Here is a 17,346-nt window from a genome sequence, read left to right as displayed (position 1 = left end):
ATTGATAGACATCTATATAGGGGTCTGACAAACCTTGAGGTCAATACCCACTGCATTTTTGCACTGCCGAACAATTATAGAGATCATCTCGTCCTGCGTGTCTTGGTCGGGTGCTGTGGCGGCCGTAAAGGTGTGGAATAGCTAGCTCTCAACTGCGGATCAGTGCCAAGCGGGGTGCGAAGTACTGACCCAACACTGGATAAGCGGGCTCGAACACTCCGTGATACTGGGGATCGTTCAGTTTTTAACCGTTTTCGTGATGGGGTCTTGATGCCTGGCATCCTTGAGTTAGAATGACGATTGCGCTTTGAACAGCCACCAACCAAACAACGCATATAGTTAGCGTTCACTTTGGCTCTCACCCAAGACACATACACAAGATGAACTAAAGCACGTACAGCTTCCGTCCCCAGCCGCTCAGCTAGTTTCTCTCTCCGTGACTTGTCTCGAAGCTCGAAGCTCGGCGTGTTCATAATGCGCTCTATTGGGGAAGTTATAGAAATGTGTGAGGTTGCGTTCATAGCGACTGGATACCAAAAATGTTTGCTCACCTGGCGTGGGTCGGGATCCTAAAATTGTCGGTGTGCCTTCAATATCGCCCCATGTCATGAGTGGACTTGCATCCACACCAGGAGCAATGAGCGGGGTCATCTCGACTAGCGGGTAGTCCTTATGTGAAGAAGTAACTCTGCTATCCGATTCAGTCAGCTACAACAATCCAATAATTTCAATACATGCCAGACTTGGGGAATTTATCAACGTACTAACCAGGTGAAGGCAGCACTTACCTGTGTATCCTCCGAAGAAAATCTGGAGTTCGCGTACACCGTTATCTTGTTTGCCTTCGGAGGTCGTCCTAAATGTGGCTTTGGGCCATTTTCAAGCAAAAGCTGGGACTTCAAATCTCCCTCCACCTTATACAATCCAATGCAGCATAATTGTTAGCATGGAAGGTCAATAGCTCCCGGCCTCAATTTTAAAACTGTAATACATACCCGACAGATATCCCGTGTCGTTTCCAACTCGGGTGGAAACAGCAGTGGGTTCCTCGCTCGAAACTTCCACGTCTCGGGTGCACTTGGTCTGTCGTCCGTAGGACCTACAATACCATTTAAAAGCTCGTGATCGGCAAACATGTTCACTATCCAACGCACGCCGTCTCATATCAAACCTTTCGGAGCGCATGATTCGTCAGCAATTCGTCGCTCTTCTTTTGAAATCCACGTCCCGCTCGTCAGCAGGTGGAGCTTGGGATCACCTTTGTCCTTATCCTCGTCGAATGCCCAGTGATAGCGTCGTTGGTGGTCTTTCACTGCCTTCTCTTGGATGTCCTTGAACGCCTCATTATCCTCCGATGTGTGTGTCGCCACAAAGCGATTCAGCGTCATCGAGGACTTGAGCTTGTCGTCGCCCGCTTCTTCTTCGTCCTTCTCGTCCCGCTCCTGTGTTGGAGTCGGCTGGTCCCAGCCAGAGCCGCTCGCGCTGCTACGCACTGACGCGTTGCCTCGAGTTGTAGCAGCCCGCAGCGTCATCTCTGTCAGTGGATAACCTTCATCATCCTCTTGGAGCAGCTGAAAAACGTCCACAGAGGCAGGGAACGAGGCATATTTTAGCGAGTTTTCAGATAAAACTTGCGCTCCGGGGCGGGGTTTTGAGGCTGAGACGCACCTCTGTATGCCGCTTGAGCTTGGGCAAGTCCGGGAAGAAGTCGCGCTCGATAATCTGGCCCAACGCCTTCACGTACTCCTCCTCCTCCAGCACCTTCTTGCTCATTTTTAAATGCGAAAATGTAATTGAATAATTTGAGTCAGATAACTGAAATATCTGACTGAACGGCAACTATATGACCATCATTCCCGCATGAAAATTGAAGACAAATTCTATTCGGGCTCGAACTCGTACATCTCATCATACGCAGTGCGCGCCTCAGCAAGGACGTTGGCGAACTCTTCCGACATTTCTTGTCGGATAGCAGATGAAGGCGCTGTGTCGTCCAAGTGCAGCTCCCTTGAAGCGCTGGACACGATGACTGCATGCGGGACAACGCACGACCACGACTCGCATGGCATCTGGGAGCGCGGTGATCCTGGACGGCAGGTACACGTCACTAGACGAGGATCGCCGTGGTAGCAGTGCACGCTGTCGGCATCTGGCGAGGACGGATCGCGCACTCGTAATGTGTCCGCTGGAAAGGCATGCTGCACCGTTCGGATCCTGAACTGGTTGCGTGAGCGAATTAGCTCCAGCAGTTCGGGCGACGAAAGCACGATCCTCAGCTCCTCGTTCACTAATCGAAGCAGCCGATAGAGGGATGCTGAAGGATCACAAGCACGAAGGAGCTTTTCGACGAGGTCGTCCTCGTCGTAGCTAAATGAACGGCTTCTGCTGGCCGCGATGCTTGCTTCTGATTCTGCTTTTTCGCTGATTGGTGGCTTTCTAAGCTCAGGTAATCGCGGGAACTGCCGGCGAAGAACCTTGACAGGGAGTGTGAAGAACGTTTGCATGGACTCGGTGTCGTGCTCAGGTAAAATAGCATCGAGAGGGATTGGTAGTGTTTTTGCAAGCGATTCGTCCGTTGAATCATCCTGTGCAGTTACTCCACACGGCAAGCTGTACATTTGATTAGAACAGAGTTAGGGAGGTTCTCAATACACTCGGTTCGAGAATGTAACATTGACGTACTCTGGCTGGACAGCAGCGCGGTATGATTTAGTCTGGGATCGAGAGAATGCAACCCGATGAGAACACAAATCTCCCAGACTATTCAGCTGATAAATCGTTGCGGACGAGGAGTCTTCCTCGCGCAACGCACTGAGTCCCGTCAAATTGGTGTACTCCCCGCCATCCTCCAAATGAAGATCCAATGTCGCATCCGATGCAACAAGCTGGTCGGTGTTTGAGCGAGGAATGTCTGAAAACTCGTCATCTTCGTTAGAGCGGAGTGACGCCAGCGACAACATCTTGCTGCGTTTGCGCTTCCGATTTTTCTCAAAAGGGAATAGCGTCGTTACTTTGTGTCGCGCAAAGCTCGATACAACGTACCCTTCAAAAAACAAGTTCGATAAGTTAGTTTTTTGATTCCATGTGATAAAATATTCGTGCGTACCTCGTTCATCGTTTTCACTCCTTGACAAATTTACTTCGTCGATTGCCCCAAACGAAGACGCTGATTTGCCGGAATAGCTTTGTGGCTGAGGCCACGAAATTAGAGGTTGGCATGCCATCCGACTATCCAAAAGTTCAATCGAAATACCAGTACCAACGACGAACTGGAACGGGTTACTGGATTGTGAAACCACAACATAAGCAATTAGAGTTTGGCGCTCCCAGGCCGTCACAAGCTTGCATGCAACTCCTCACCTTGCTCTGCGCTTCACATCATAAATGGAAATGTACGTGCCCACATCAAACAACGTTTTCGAATGTTGTGGTGGCTGGCGAAGATCAAGCGTGCTTACAGCAGCTCGTTTTACTGCCCACAGGACGCGAGGGTGGCTACACAAAAAAAATAAGGTGGTTAGAGCCCGCAATAGAGAAGCAAGAGTTTTAAACGCGCACCTGGAGTATTCGCAGCGCAGAATTCGATCGGACATACTACCGTGACCTTTGTAAACATTTTGGACGCCACCTTCAGGATCCCAGCACCGAATCACACCATCTGACGAGACAAAGGCCACCTCCGCCTCTGCATGCGGGCTTCCAGCAATATGTTTGATCATCGTAGGGAACGAAATCTTCGCCTTCGCCTGCATCTTATGCATGTTTGCAGGCATAATTCGTGCCGGCGCTGCGACTATTGTGCAGTTCGTGGAACCACGTGCTGCCGCAAAGATCTTGGCAGCACTAGCCGAGTGATACGCGTCTTTGTTTCCCAATACCACAAACTGACGAATAGGAGCACCTGTCTCAATCACGGTGCTCGAGCACGGTGCATCACCCTCGGATTCTCCTTTGCTGTACCATGCACACGCTTGTTGCAGCACCTGTCCTGTAGGATAAAACACCACGTGCCCATCCTGTCCTTGATCCACTCCTGCAACGGCATTGCCCTGCCACTTCGACAAATTGTGGGCATTCTCCTGCTGTCTGCAAAATGAAAAACACATAACCTCCATTAACCTCTCTGCAATATCATACTTGTGTCCCCATTGGCAACGTACGGGCATTCGTTCTCCAGGAAGTCCATCATGAGGTCGTGAGGCACAAAAGGGCGGTAATGGCGGCGATAAAACGCGGCCTGACTCTGCCGGTTGAGCCTTTTCTCGGATTTGGCGTTCGCGTAGCGGAGCCGCAGCTTCTCGGTATGATGTGGCCGCAGGAACGTGTAGCCCAAGGTGTTGCGCACGTGCAGGCGCATTACGCCGCTCGCATCCACCGCGCTGCCTCCCGGGGCGAACCGTGTGCGCGGGTCATTGATCAGGACGGGCTGTAGAGGCACTCGGTCCGGGTCAATGGCAGCCAGCGTCACGCCGAGTCCTGTGGCGGCCAGCACCGGCGGCCAGTTCGGGTAGATGGACGCCGCCTCCATGTCAATTGCTAAGAGCTCCACTGGTGCCGATTTGTTGATTTTGGAGGCACATGATTGGCGGAATTAAAACGTGAAAGGTCACGATACAAATGTAGCCATGTCTACTTTCGCTCTGGCGGTTGCAGTGATTGACTACTGGGACTGAGCAACTCGTCCGTTGCATCTGGGGGTTTCCAGGGTTCTTTTTCCCTGCGTTCGGGCGTTGCGATAAGCTCATTCCCGAATTCGCGAGGCTGCCACCAAGCAGATCGTCGAGACTCCACTACGCTGCAGAACCGTTACTCAAGATGCGGATTCCTGCCATCCTTGCTGCCATTGCCTCGTTGGCGTTGATCAAGTCCTGTAGGGCTGCAGTTGAGTCCAATACGAATGCGGCCACCGACTCGGAGCTCGTGATGTTGATCTCGCTGTCTCGACACGGCAGCCGCGCCCCGAACCCGACGGTCAAGGCCCACTGCCCGAACAACCTGCCCAATGTGCAATCGTACTCGGTGCCGCTCGAGCAACTCACAGAGCATGGCATGGAACAAATGGAGAAGGTTGGAGACCACATTCGTCAAGTGTACGTGAACGAGAAGGGCTTCCTCTCTCCGACGTTTAATGGGCCGGAGGACGACCCAAACTTCGAGGGATACTTTCGCGCCGACGCTGCTAATCGGTGCGGCCAAAGTGCTGTCTCGATGGGCTACGGGTTGTATCCGGAGGGTACGGGCCCCGATGGCTACCCGAGACAGCCTATCCCCGTGTACATGCAGCTATTCGAGAACGAACACGATTTCACCGCTAATGGACCTTGCTGGCCTGTCATGTCCGCGAACAACAAGGTCTACGGTAAGGGGCGGGCGGCGGAGGCAATTGCACAGCACAAGAAGACGCTCGAAGCACTTGGTGACGTCTGTGGGCATGCGTTTTTCACCGGTGTGGATCCTGTCACGGCCATCAAGGATGTGAACGACATGTTCCTGTTTGACCAGGACGAAGGTCTCGACCCGACGCCAGGACTCACCCCCGAGTTGGTGAAGGACGTTTCAGAGCTAGCGTTCCAGCATTTGATTGAGCGTCTCTACTCCACACCCACTCAAATCACCGTAGCGATCGGAGGATTTCCGCAACTACTGGTGCGGAACTTGCGTGAGGGTGCAACGCCGAACCGGAACCCTGAGAGCCCCAAGTACCTGTCCTACCACGGCCACCGGGAGCTCATGCACGGCCTAGGATTTATGATGGGCATGAAGTTCAACTTCGAAGGCCAGCCGAAGTACAATGGCTCGACGTCTCTGCACCCGGCATCGACGCTGTTCTTCGAGCTGTACCGCACTGGCAGCGAGCACTTCGTGCAGCTCTACGTGTGGTCGCCATTCAGCCCCCGCACGGCAGTCAAGCTCGACAACTGCGCAGTCAACTGCCCGCTAAACGACTTTGCAGCCCTCATCGAGAATCACATCCAGTCCACGGGTCCATGGCAGGACATTTGCGACTACCACCCGGTGAACGTCCCGGCCGTGAAGTCCACCAAGTCCATGAACGTGGTGGTGAATGGCGCGACGATCGTCGAGCCCAAGGAAACCATGCAGCAAACGGAGAGCGTGGGCAGTTTGTGGTCCATCCTGACGGCTGGTGGATTGATCGCGCTTGGCGCAGTGGGTGCCATCACGTACCAGCGCTACATGACTCGCCGCGAATACCAGTCGCTGTGAGCAAATACTTTTCAATCTGCCGCAGCGAAATGCTTATTGGATAAAATACACAATAGAAAACCTATTTCCATTCGGTTCCATCATTTCATTGGATAATACTCAGGTTCGCACACGTCGCAGACTATCAGCAATTCTTTCGCGACGGCGATATAGAGAAGAGATGCCTCCGACGGCCGCGTCCTTCCTCCTGCAGACGGCGCCGTGGGTCGCGTTGGATGTGAGACGCGGGAGTGTAGCAAACATTTCAATACCAATCTCTTCTGTTGGGGAGCAGGACGATGACCCGCACGAGTGCTTGGTGTGGCAGTTCACACTTCAGGAATTCGACGTGGGCTTCCAACTGCTCGAAGATGGCGCGGTAGTGCAAGACTTCGGTCGGTTTAAGGCTGCAGAGGATGATACGGTTGATCCGAACGTGAATGCAATGGAACGGTTGCATTCGCTGCAGTTTGATGAGCAGGAACCGACGATGGAGGGCAGATTCAACGATGTCAAAGAAGGCAGCGTCTACGCGCTGCGGTGGGACAACTCGTACTCTTTGGTGCGACACAAGCAGGTGCAATATCGGTTCTTCGTGACGTCGAAGCATGTGGTTGCAGCTGCGGAGTTGGCAGTGCAGGAGTCGCAGTCGCGTTCGCAGAGACGAGCGAGGAAGGTAGCGGCTGGGCTACCACTACCTCATTTGGCCAAGACATTGGCGCGTGAACGTGCAATGACAGACGAGGAGAAGAAAGTGGAGAATGAATGCGTGACGGCACATTTCGAGCAGGCGGTGATGGATATCGTCTCGATTTTCATTGCGAAACCCGATAGTCCCTTGCATGAGGGAGCTGTTCGGCCGCTTGTCTTGGCGTTGGAAGCTGTTTTGTGCAACGGAATCAAGGTAAAACGAATGGTTTGATGGAAAATTTGCAAGTAGCTGACGTGTTCTGCTGAAAATGTAGGAGGAATTTCTGGATGTTTGGCCAGAAGCGCCATATTATGAGTTCCTATTGGAGACGCAGCACGTTCTACGTGACGATATGGGCATCGTGGCTGAAGTGCAAGCTGGAGACGCTCCACCCAATTTGCAGCACCTAGGATGGAACCACTCGCGTTCCTTTCTTTTGCTAGCTCTGAATAAGGGGATTCTCCAGCGCGCTTTTGAGGTATGTATTGCAGACGCCTACTGCCTAATCTTGTAGGCAAGCACCTCACAATTAACCATATTGTGCTCGTACAGAATTTAACCAAGCGAAGAGTGGTAGTCGAGAAGTACTATGAACCGAGAGCTCTTCTGTACAAGTATGAAGACGCTCAAAGGATCGCTTCTTTCCTCAGTGCGCTGAACGGTGTCAAATTTCTGCTTGCCGCGTACCCTCCTGACGAGTGTGGTGGAGAGGAGAGAGAGGAGTTTCCACGTAACTTGAAACAGTGTGCTCCGGGGGCCCCACTTCTTGGTAATGAAATATCATTTCAAGATGGCACTGACGGTGATAGCTGTGTGGTGAAAGGCCTGGGAGGGGATCCTGATCGAATTAAGCACCTTGAAAATTGTACTGTGCCTCGGTACATTCTTCACGGGGAACCATTTCAAGACATCACTGTCGGGTACGTCCTTTTCCGCTGTATTTCGTTTCTTTAACTTACTAGTGTGCAACTGCAATGTATGCTACGTAGCCGCTCATCGATTGAATTGCTTTCACTGCCTCGTACTGGGAACACCACGGTCTTGCTAACGCAGCTACGAATTGAAACGCAGGATATATCATTTTCCATAACTACTGGTGAAGATCAAGATTTGACGAAGCCTCTACGTTTATCAGCCACAGATGAATGGGTAGAGTTGATTATACGGCTCAAGTCCCATCTTGTAGACGGACTGACAGTGAAACTGGACAACTCATACTCCATGGTACGCTCGAAGCAAGTTCAGATTCGATCCATGTCTATCGATACTCCAGCGTATATAGCAGCCTGGGAAGGCTGTTTAGAGATGGCTCAGTCGATCACGTGGAATCATGCATCAAGGGCTGGAAGTGAGCGTTGCGCTACCTACATGACATCATTGCATCAAAAAGAAGAGAATGAAGTTACATTACAACGAATGCACGACGGCGGTCGAGCGGTGGATGCTAGCGAAGACAAAGACGACGGTATTATGGGTCTTCGCTCGTCGCTTCTCATGAAGCCCGTGTCATATTTCGTCGGTGGTCTGTTATCCGCCGAAGATGGTGTCGAAGCTTGTGACCAGTGCCTGAGCCCATTTTCCTTTTTCAGTCGACAGCATGAGTGTCCATGTTGCAAGAAGGTCATCTGCATCCAGTGTTCTCGTCACTATGCTCAAGTTAACAGTAAGGGCCCTCAACTGAAAGTATGCGATGGATGCTTCATCAGCGAGAAGAAGAAAGAGGTAAGTAGCTGGCTCTTGTACGATGCACATAACATATCTAACAATTCATAAAGCGGAAACGCATTGCTAGCATGAAGGGAAATGGTACTGAAGATGGTGGTGAGCGCCCTGAGTATACTGCTCTTCGTCACGATCCGGCAATGGAAAAGTACTTCAAAATGCTTGGTTTTGGTGTTCCATCGAGCGGTGTGGCTAAAAAAATGACCCAAGATGAGATGCCACCTGAAAAGATTGTCATTTTTGTTGCTGGTCCTGATGGTATCAATATTTCGAGCCATCTCGCTACACCAAGGTGTGTTCATGCGCTTGAACTCTGTATAAATGTTGCGTGTTGTGCTAACTTTGATTGCGTAACTAACGTATTGTACTTGATTGCGCTGGCAGTAAAAGAGAGCGCTCAGGTAGTCGCGGGCTGAATCGCCGGGATAGCACATTTCGCAAAGTGTACTGGACTAGTCTCGAAACAAAGAAAGCCAACGAAACTATCTGGGCTCGTGTGACAGCAAGACGAAAGACTGCTCCGATCACACTGTCGCCGCAGGATTTTTCGGAGCTGGAATATCTTTTCGGTAACCCAGCAGTTGTGTCGCCTACACAACCCAAGGAAAAGGCAGCAAAAAAGACCAAGTTCTCAGCTTTGGATTCACGAAGATCAAACAACATTTCAATTGGGCTGAGTCAATTCAAGGCAGTCGGTGGAGCCGAGTCTATCTTGAAAGCTTTAAAGAATTGCGACTTTGAGTTTCTCACAGTCGATCGCTTGACAAATCTCCAAGATATTTCGCCAAACAACGTGGAAGTGAAGCGCTACACCGATTTTAGAGGCTCTCGTTCACGACTTGAACCTTCTGAAAAGTTCTTGGTGGAAATGTGTGAGATTTCTCGGGTGACTGAAAAGGTGACATCAACAGAATGCTAGTTAGAAACTAATGCTCTGCTGAGTGGCACATGGGGTCGAGTACTAAACGGAATGTCTTTGCTTTTGGGAATGTACATGTAGATCAATGTTATGCTGTTTGTCTCACAATTTGAGCACCAACAAAAAGAGTTGCGTACTCGTATAAAGGTTATCACCCAAGCCTGTTACGAAGTTTTGCGAAGTGAACGGCTTGCCCGGTGCTTCGAATTAGTTTTGGCTATCGGAAACCTCTTGAATACTGGTACGGAGCTCGAAGCCGCACAGGGAATAACTCTAGCATCTCTGTTGAAGGTACGCCCACTCATGCTGATGCTGGATTAACATGAATGGCTAACGAAGGTCAACTCCCAAGCTGTCAGAGACCAAGGCAATCGATCAAAGCATGACGCTGCTGCAGTTCATCATCAAGCTTATTCATGTGAGTTGCTTTGCGGACCGATACCATGGTCAATGCCACGATAGTAACGCGGTTGTGGTGGTTGTTGACACAGGATCGAGGTGAAGGTGACGTGCTGCTGTTCATTAACGATATCAGTACTCTCGGCGAGGCGAAACGATTCTCGAATATGATTTGTGACTCTCAAGCGCGTGCAATGCAGCACGAAATCGCCAAACTGGAGCAGGAGATCAAGGAAGACATGATAGAGGATCTGAAACGATTCAACAAAACTGAGGCTCTTCGAAAGTGTCAATTTGAAGAGCAGAAACTTCAGCGGCATCACCCGGTACCAGTCTGTAAACGGGCGGGTGTGATAAACAGCAAAGGAGAGGACAGTGTTGACCGTGCTTCCCAAGTGATGAGTAGTCCTCATGCGAGTATCCTGAGGGCCATTCAAAATCAACCGCGAAGAGTACAAGTTGTGACGGATCAAGCAACGGGCGCGAGGGCTTCGCTCCTTTCTGCTATCAGACAGCGTGAACAATCGGCATCAAGCTCAACCGATGATTCAACGGGTAGTCGCTCTGCTCTGCTGACATCTATCCAGCAACGGCGTGGGCGATATAAAGGTGGTAGCGGCGAGCAAAACGGGCAATCCTCTCCAGGCGGTGGTTCACAAGCAGCACTTCTAGCTGCCATTAGACAGCGGCCTCGCAAACTAAAACCGGAGGTGCAGGCTGCTAGCAGTGCGAACGATACCAAAGCAAAGAACAAGGATTTTGAGTCGCGTGACTACAAGATAGACAGCAAATTCATATCCGCCATGAGGGAGCGACTTCTGAATATCAAGGCGGTGTTTGAAGACGTCGAGATGGAACTCGAAATTATGCATTCTGTCTGGGAAGGAACGGCACGATACCTAGCGGAAGATCCTACTGCGTCGTCGTCCGAGTACGTGTTTGGTCTACTCAACAGGTTCTTGCTGGATGTTAAAGTTGCGAAGACACTGTTGTTCCGGAGGGGACTCAGCTTCGCCAGTGAAGCGAACGCGCTTCTTCCGCACGCGCGTACGTTCACTTGCAGCCACAATTTGCTGAATAGGTTTACTAACCGTGTATTACTGTAGATGTCGGGAGCATTGTTGCAACCAAATTCGGTTCTGGGGTGATTACGGCTCTCCGAGTTACCGACAAGCGGATCGAAGTGAAGTTTCCTTGGAGCAGAGAGGCGTATCTGGCACCCTCGTCAATTTTGTCTGTTGGTAGCCTGGTTCGCAGCCGTCAATGGGGTGTCGGTATCATTCGTGAGACTTGCTACGACGTGGGCTTCTGCGATGTACGCTTTTCTTTCGGCTATGGTAAAATTCGTGTGGAGGACTTGTCCATGGAGACGTCATCGAACCGAGATCGATTGCGTCGCGAATTGCTTAATCGTGGCTTTTCCATCGGTGATCCTGTCGTCACTCCATTTGGATGCGGTCATGTGCAATCCATTCGGGGAAAGCCTCAAAGCCCCGCGACTGTGCTTTCCGTCGGCTTGCTTGCGTCGGACCCCGATGTTTATGGTGGTGAGCGCGTGTGCACAGCGATCGCGTTTGTGCCTGCGAGCCACGTAAAACGAAACTATTAGGTGGAGAGATTGATTTCATTAGCAGAAGTTTGAGACAAAAGCTAAAGGGATGTAGAGTGTTTTTGCCCGCCAAACACTGCGTAATGGTTTGCTGCATCGTAGATACCGTCTTACGCCTTGAGATACCACGCAAACGGCTTGTCCGCGACGTAGGTGCAGATCTGCTTGGGCTCGAGGTAGGTGTTGAGGCCAAACGGTCCGAGTTCGCGACCAATACCGCTCTTCTTGACACCACCCCACGGTAGTTCCACGAAGCACGGCTGTGAGCAGTTGTTCCACACAATGCCCGCACGCAGCGCCTTCGTCACCCGCTTGAGCTGCGTGTCATCTGACGTGAACACAGCAGCAGCAAGGCCAAATTCCGAGTCGTTCGAGAGAGCGATCGCCTCTTCCTCGGTCTTGAACGTCATCACGGAAAGCACAGGACCAAAAATCTCCTCCTTCCACACGCGCATGTTCTTGGTGACCTTGGTGACAACCGTGGGCGGCACGAAGTACCCCTTGCTTCCGCTAGGCAGCGTTCCTTGAGCCAGCGTTGCGCCCTCGTCCTTCGCGCTCTGGATGTACCCCAGCACCTTCTCCTGCTGGACCTTGGACACGAGCGGGCCCATCTGCACCTTGCTATCCAATGGGTCACCTAAAACGAGCTTCTTCGTCTCCTTGACAAGCAGCTCGATGAACTCGTCAGCGATGTCCTCGTGCACAAGCAAACGCGACGTCGAGCTGCAGATCTGGCCATTGGTCCAAAAGCAGCCAAACATGACCCACTCGACTGTGCGCTCCATGTTGACTTTGTCGAACACGATGGCGGGAGACTTGCCACCCAACTCCAGCGAGATCTTCTTGATGTCCTTGGCAGCTTCAGTCATGATGTGGCGTCCGGTCGGCACACTGCCCGTGAAGGCCACCTTGTGTACGTCTGGGTGTGAGACCAAAGGCCCCCCAGTCTCGGGTCCCAAACCATTCAGCACATTCAGCACACCCGCGGGCAAGCCCACGTCCGCAGCAATTTGACCCAATTGCAGAGCCGTCAATGGCGTCAACTCAGACGGCTTCAGTACTACTGTACAACCTGCCGCAAGGGCCGGGGCCAGCTTCCACAGGGCCATCAGCGCAGGGTAGTTCCACGGGATGATGGCGGCCACGACGCCCACAGGCTCGTAGCGAAGAGCCCCCAGAAAGTCCTCCATAGGCAGGTCCACCTTCTCGTATTGGCGAGCGTCGAGGGCCTCGGCCGCCTTGGCATAGTAGTCGAAGCAGCCGGAGACGTCCTCCATGTCCCACACGGACTCGGCCAGCGGCTTGCCGTTGTCCAGCGTCTCGAGGCGGCTCAGTGCGTCGATGCGCTTGGACACCAGCTCCCCCATCTTCCGCAGGTACACGGCACGCTCAGCGCCCGTGGTGGTGCTCCACGTCTCGAACGCTCGCTTGGCTGCCTGCACGGCCAGATCCACGTCTGCGGCCGAGGCGGCGGCCACCTGCTGGATCACTTGTTCGTTGGTGGGGTTCAGCACGTCCATGTACTTCTTACTGACGGGCGCCGCCCACTTGCCGTCGATGAAGAGTTCCTTGAGGTCCGGGATTGGGTCGCTCATGCTTGCGCGGATGGGAAGAAGGCGAATCGGAAATGAAACTCTTCAAGATCGCGACCCGAGAAAAATTGTTGGTGGGCGTTAGTTTCGGCTTGATTGTAAATATCACATAATGGCTTTATGTTCTGTCGTGCAAATATCACCAAATGACCTTATGATTTGTCGTCTTTCGCGCCAAAATTTATTTTTGGACGACCAGCCAACTTGCTTCAGCATCAACTCCGCCAGCATGGGAATTAAGGGTCTGATGAAGCTGCTGCAAGAGGAGGCTCCGTCTTGCATCAAGGAGGTGGAGAAGATGTCGGCACTGGCAGGCCATGCTGTTGCCATCGACGCCAGTATGGCATTGTACCAGTTCCTGATCGCCATTCGCTCGGCCGACGGTGGCGGCCCCTCGCAAGCGCTGACCAACGCGGACGGAGAAGTAACGTCGCACCTACAGGGCATGTTTAGCCGCACCATCCGCATGATGGAGAACGGACTCAAACCCGTTTACGTGTTCGACGGCAAGCCGCCCGTCATGAAGAGCGGCGAGCTGGCCAAACGCAGCGACCGCCGCCAGGAGGCGCAGAAAGCGCTGGAGGAGGCTACAGAGAAGGGGAACACCGAGGACATTGACCGCTTCAACAAGCGACTAGTGCGTGCCACCCCCCAGCACAATGAGGACTGCAAGGAACTGTTGAAACTCATGGGGGTGCCGCACATCACGGCCCCGTGCGAAGCTGAAGCGTCCTGTGCGGAGCTCGCGAAAGGCGGGCGGGTGTACGCTGCTGGCACGGAAGATATGGACGCGCTGACGTTTGGCGTGCCGGTGCTGTACCGCCGACTGACGGTGTCGCCGGCCAAAAAGATCCCGATCCTGGAGATCCGACTGCAGCGCGCTTTGGAGGAGATGGAGTTGACGCATGAGCAGTTCGTGGACTTGTGCATCTTGTGTGGCTGTGACTACTGCGACTCGATCCGTGGTGTAGGCCCCAAGAAGGCTTATGCTGGTATTAAGGAGCACAAGACCATTGAGAACTTTGTTGCGGCGCTGCAGAAGAACAAGAGCAAGGGTGTCGTCATTCCTGACGAGTGGCTGGGAGAAAATCCCATTTACAAGAACGCCCGTGATATGTTCATCCAACCCGAGGTCGTCAACGCCAAGGAGGCGGAGATCAAGTGGAAGGAGCCGCAGGAGACCGAGCTGCTGGACTTCCTCGTCAAGAAGCACGGCTTCCAGGAGGACCGCGTGCTCTCAGCTATTACCCGGCTGAAAAAGTCCAAGAGCACTCAATCGCAGAAGCGACTCGACAGCTTCTTCACGGTGCTGCCGAGCACTGGAGGTAGCGCCAAGAAGCGTAAGGCGGCTGCCTCGGCCGCAAAGGGCGGCAAGAAGACTGCCGCCGTCAAGAAGGGCAAGAAATAAAGGAGGAGTCAAAGCGCGGGTTCACAGTACTATTAGGAAGAAGAACAGACAACCACGCGCTGAAGTGAATAGGTACTTACTTGATCATGAGCACTAGAATTTACGAAGAACGCAGTTTGCATGATTAGCGTATGCGCAAGCAACGATACAAGTGTACAGCATTCATGCCTTTCATTCGAGTGTACTACGTACTACACCTTGCCTTATACATAATCTGGGGCTGCACTACCGCACAGCCCCGCTCATCACTCCTACTTTCGGAAATTAAATAGATATCGGCACGGCTTATACAGTACAAGCAGAGGCCCCACCACCACGAGTACACCTCGACGAAAACAGTTTTTGGCCTGCACACCCTTTTCAGCGCTGCCAACGCTTGGAGTGCTCTGCTAGCCACACGAGGCCATGGCAGAGCATCGTCAACACGAAAGCCACATCTGACCGCGACGATACTTCCGCTTCGTCGTGAAAAAAGCGAAGAAGACCCGCTGCGTAGTTAGAAAACGCAGGAATCTGGTAGACGACGGCAAGCTGCTGGTTGAAAGCACGGGCGCGTTCTGCCCGCTCCATTTCACTGCGCACAGACCCGCAGTGCTCCTCACGAAGCAATTGGATACGGGTGGCCGAGATATTAGCGGCTTCCTTGCAAACGGCCGCCATGAACAGATCGCCATCAATGCATGCATTTTCTGCATCCTTGATGGAAGACAGCACACCGTGAAATTCATCCAGGCCCAATAACGTTGGCTCAAGGCGGCGTAAGTGCGTCATGATGACTGGAAAGACAAAAGAGGAGCCTTCGATGAAGATGCAGTCAAAAATTCGGAACACCGTCTCGCTGGGAAAGGTGGTCGTGAACAAGCACAGCAGCCATTGAGACCCAAGCAGCTCTAACGGAAGCCCCACCTCCGACGTGAATTCATCAAGCCGGGGTAATTCGTCAGCGATCAACCACTTTAGCACCAACATATCCCGCTGAATATCGACCATGTCTGGAGAGTAGTAACCCGGGTACAGATCTTCGCAGAAGACGCTCAACAACCAGAAAACAGCTTCCTCATCGGCCATTAACATCAAAAAGGCCACAATGAAATTCAGTCCTTGGCAATAGCCCACCGACGGGTTGCGAAGAGAGTAGGCTCGAAGAATGCGACGCAGTTGGTCACGACCTGACTGGGAGCATATCGCCGTTCCCGAGTGTCCGAATGTGCGATCAATATCAAGCTCAATCTGACGGAACGTCTCTGTCTCCGTAGAATCCGCTTCTCTCACGAGACCTGCATAATAGTTTGGCCCGGCGTTCGATTGCTTTTCACTTGCACCGGAAAGGTTCATATACGCACGTTCTCGCAAGTGACGCGGAATTCCAGCCCGAGCCAGCTCAACAAGAAGAGCTTTCTCCTCCGTATCCTTCTCTTTATATGAGCAGCGCCGTAGGCGTTCTGGAAACTGGGTACCATACAACCTGGTCCAGTCCTCCACGCGTCGCTCCTCTCGGCAGTCCTGATAACTGCGCAAGTGCACCCAGTCCTCTCTGGCTGATTCCGGGATAGTGAACCCGTAAAAATCACTCATGGACTTTGCTACAGAGCGACGAAGGTGTTCATTAAACAGTGTTTCACGATCTTGTGCCGTGAGCGCCCTCTTCGCTCGCTCGTACCAAATCGTGCGAATGCGCACTTCCCCCGATCGCGTGCCACCAAGACTGTACCACGAGTCTGTCACGACCCGCGCCGGCTTGCTCAATAAGCTCGAGTTAATTTCCACGAAGCCCAGCATCTCGTCCTCGATGCTTTCAGCAGCAACAAGCGAGTGCTCCTCAATCACCGGCCACACATCCTCTTCTCCACTAAACTCGTCCTCCTCATCTTCCTCTTCAGAGAGCGTAACGACATCGTCACTGTCACTGTCATGGATGCCTTTGCCTCCAGTCACGACAATATTCGGCTTGGCAGCTCCAAGTCCAACCTTCCTCTCCTGCTCTGATGCTGCTTGATCCGTCCTGCGGGCAACGTCGTCCTCGTCGGACAAGCTGCTGGAGCTGCTGGACGGGAACATGTCGAAGAAGAAGTTCTTCTCGCTGAAGATCTGCACCCTCAGTCTCACGCTCGCGGGGCGCGCGGGCACCACGAACTCGGCCGCATAAGACCACGTGGGGCAGTTGGACGCCGCGACCGTAGGGGACCTGAAACTGGGCGACGCCGCGAGACGCACCGATCCGTGGCGCTTCCGGGGCTTGACGTCGCAGAGAGTCACGACGCAGTAGGCATCCACGGACTGCGAGCTCTCGAGGTTCCGGGCGCCCACCACCTCCACGCACAGTCGCTTCCTATCCATCACCATCGCACGACAGACACACCGGAACGGCGTGCTCGACTATAAATAAGGGTCGGAGAGGTATACAAAAAGCAAGGTGTTGGTCGACGTACTGGTGGCGCATGGAGAGGGGGGTACGATGGGAGTTAGGAGGAATGAAAGACTGCGTGCGAGAACAAAGGGGAGAATGGCGTTGTGCCACGGCTTGTGCCAAGGCGAGCAGACGGCTTCTTCAAGCAGTCCTTGCGTCTGGTCGGGGTGCTAGCTGGGCAGACGATCCAGACCAAAATGGCAGAGACAGATGGCTGGCTGGTCGAGTTCAAAAGGATATCATATTTTACGCTCACCCCACTTTGTATCTGTATGGATTCGATTAAATGCGATAGCAAATCGTACAGTTTTTACTGTGGACTGCAACTGTTTGGTCAACTTGACATTATTGTCACGATGAAGGACGAAGTGCTGCGGGCGCTGCAGCGCGTGGCG

The 17,346-nt window shown here is 52.7% G+C and overlaps 7 protein-coding genes across 7 annotated transcripts; 3 read left to right on the top strand and 4 right to left on the bottom strand.

Annotated features, from left to right (window-relative positions):
- Positions 1–83: 83 nt before the first annotated feature.
- On the bottom strand, positions 84–1,773 carry KRP23_6155 (Splicing factor ESS-2-like protein; the record flags this gene model as incomplete). Its single annotated transcript, XM_067891313.1, has 7 exons — positions 84–305; positions 399–481; positions 552–708; positions 789–914; positions 996–1,099; positions 1,172–1,571; positions 1,669–1,773. The coding sequence occupies 7 exons, from the start codon at positions 1,771–1,773 to the stop codon at positions 84–86; spliced, it is 1,197 nt and encodes a 398-aa protein (XP_067745681.1).
- A 107-nt stretch (positions 1,774–1,880) lies between these two features.
- Positions 1,881–4,528, bottom strand: KRP23_6154 (TATA box-binding protein-associated factor RNA polymerase I subunit C; the record flags this gene model as incomplete). The annotated part of the gene is made up of 6 exons (XM_067891312.1): positions 1,881–2,610; positions 2,683–3,043; positions 3,107–3,282; positions 3,361–3,495; positions 3,559–4,086; positions 4,161–4,528. 6 exons carry the CDS (start codon positions 4,526–4,528, stop codon positions 1,881–1,883), a joined length of 2,298 nt encoding a protein of 765 aa, XP_067745680.1.
- Positions 4,529–4,815: 287 nt separating this feature from the next.
- Positions 4,816–6,225, top strand: KRP23_6153 (Lysosomal acid phosphatase; the record flags this gene model as incomplete). Its single annotated transcript, XM_067891311.1, has 1 exon — positions 4,816–6,225. The coding sequence occupies one exon, from the start codon at positions 4,816–4,818 to the stop codon at positions 6,223–6,225; it is 1,410 nt and encodes a 469-aa protein (XP_067745679.1).
- A 160-nt stretch (positions 6,226–6,385) lies between these two features.
- KRP23_6152 (Formin-like protein 20) lies at positions 6,386–11,544 on the top strand (the record flags this gene model as incomplete). Its single annotated transcript, XM_067891310.1, has 11 exons — positions 6,386–7,108; positions 7,170–7,373; positions 7,448–7,625; positions 7,719–7,815; positions 7,885–8,617; positions 8,671–8,909; positions 9,002–9,515; positions 9,618–9,827; positions 9,889–9,954; positions 10,028–10,982; positions 11,042–11,544. The coding sequence occupies 11 exons, from the start codon at positions 6,386–6,388 to the stop codon at positions 11,542–11,544; spliced, it is 4,422 nt and encodes a 1,473-aa protein (XP_067745678.1).
- Positions 11,545–11,654: 110 nt separating this feature from the next.
- On the bottom strand, positions 11,655–13,139 carry KRP23_6151 (Betaine aldehyde dehydrogenase, chloroplastic; the record flags this gene model as incomplete). Its single annotated transcript, XM_067891309.1, has 1 exon — positions 11,655–13,139. One exon carries the CDS (start codon positions 13,137–13,139, stop codon positions 11,655–11,657), a length of 1,485 nt encoding a protein of 494 aa, XP_067745677.1.
- Positions 13,140–13,365: 226 nt separating this feature from the next.
- KRP23_6150 (Flap endonuclease 1) lies at positions 13,366–14,544 on the top strand (the record flags this gene model as incomplete). The annotated part of the gene is made up of 1 exon (XM_067891307.1): positions 13,366–14,544. The coding sequence occupies one exon, from the start codon at positions 13,366–13,368 to the stop codon at positions 14,542–14,544; it is 1,179 nt and encodes a 392-aa protein (XP_067745676.1).
- Positions 14,545–14,904: 360 nt separating this feature from the next.
- On the bottom strand, positions 14,905–16,984 carry KRP23_6149 (Growth hormone-regulated TBC protein 1; the record flags this gene model as incomplete). The annotated part of the gene is made up of 2 exons (XM_067891306.1): positions 14,905–16,873; positions 16,974–16,984. The coding sequence occupies 2 exons, from the start codon at positions 16,982–16,984 to the stop codon at positions 14,905–14,907; spliced, it is 1,980 nt and encodes a 659-aa protein (XP_067745675.1).
- Positions 16,985–17,346: the final 362 nt, after the last annotated feature.

This window comes from Phytophthora ramorum (assembly GCF_020800215.1).
Source record: "Phytophthora ramorum isolate Pr-102 chromosome Unknown Phyram_PR-102_s0005, whole genome shotgun sequence".
NCBI lineage: Eukaryota > Oomycota > Peronosporomycetes > Peronosporales > Peronosporaceae > Phytophthora > Phytophthora ramorum.
This window is presented reverse-complemented; position numbering and strand designations above follow the sequence as displayed.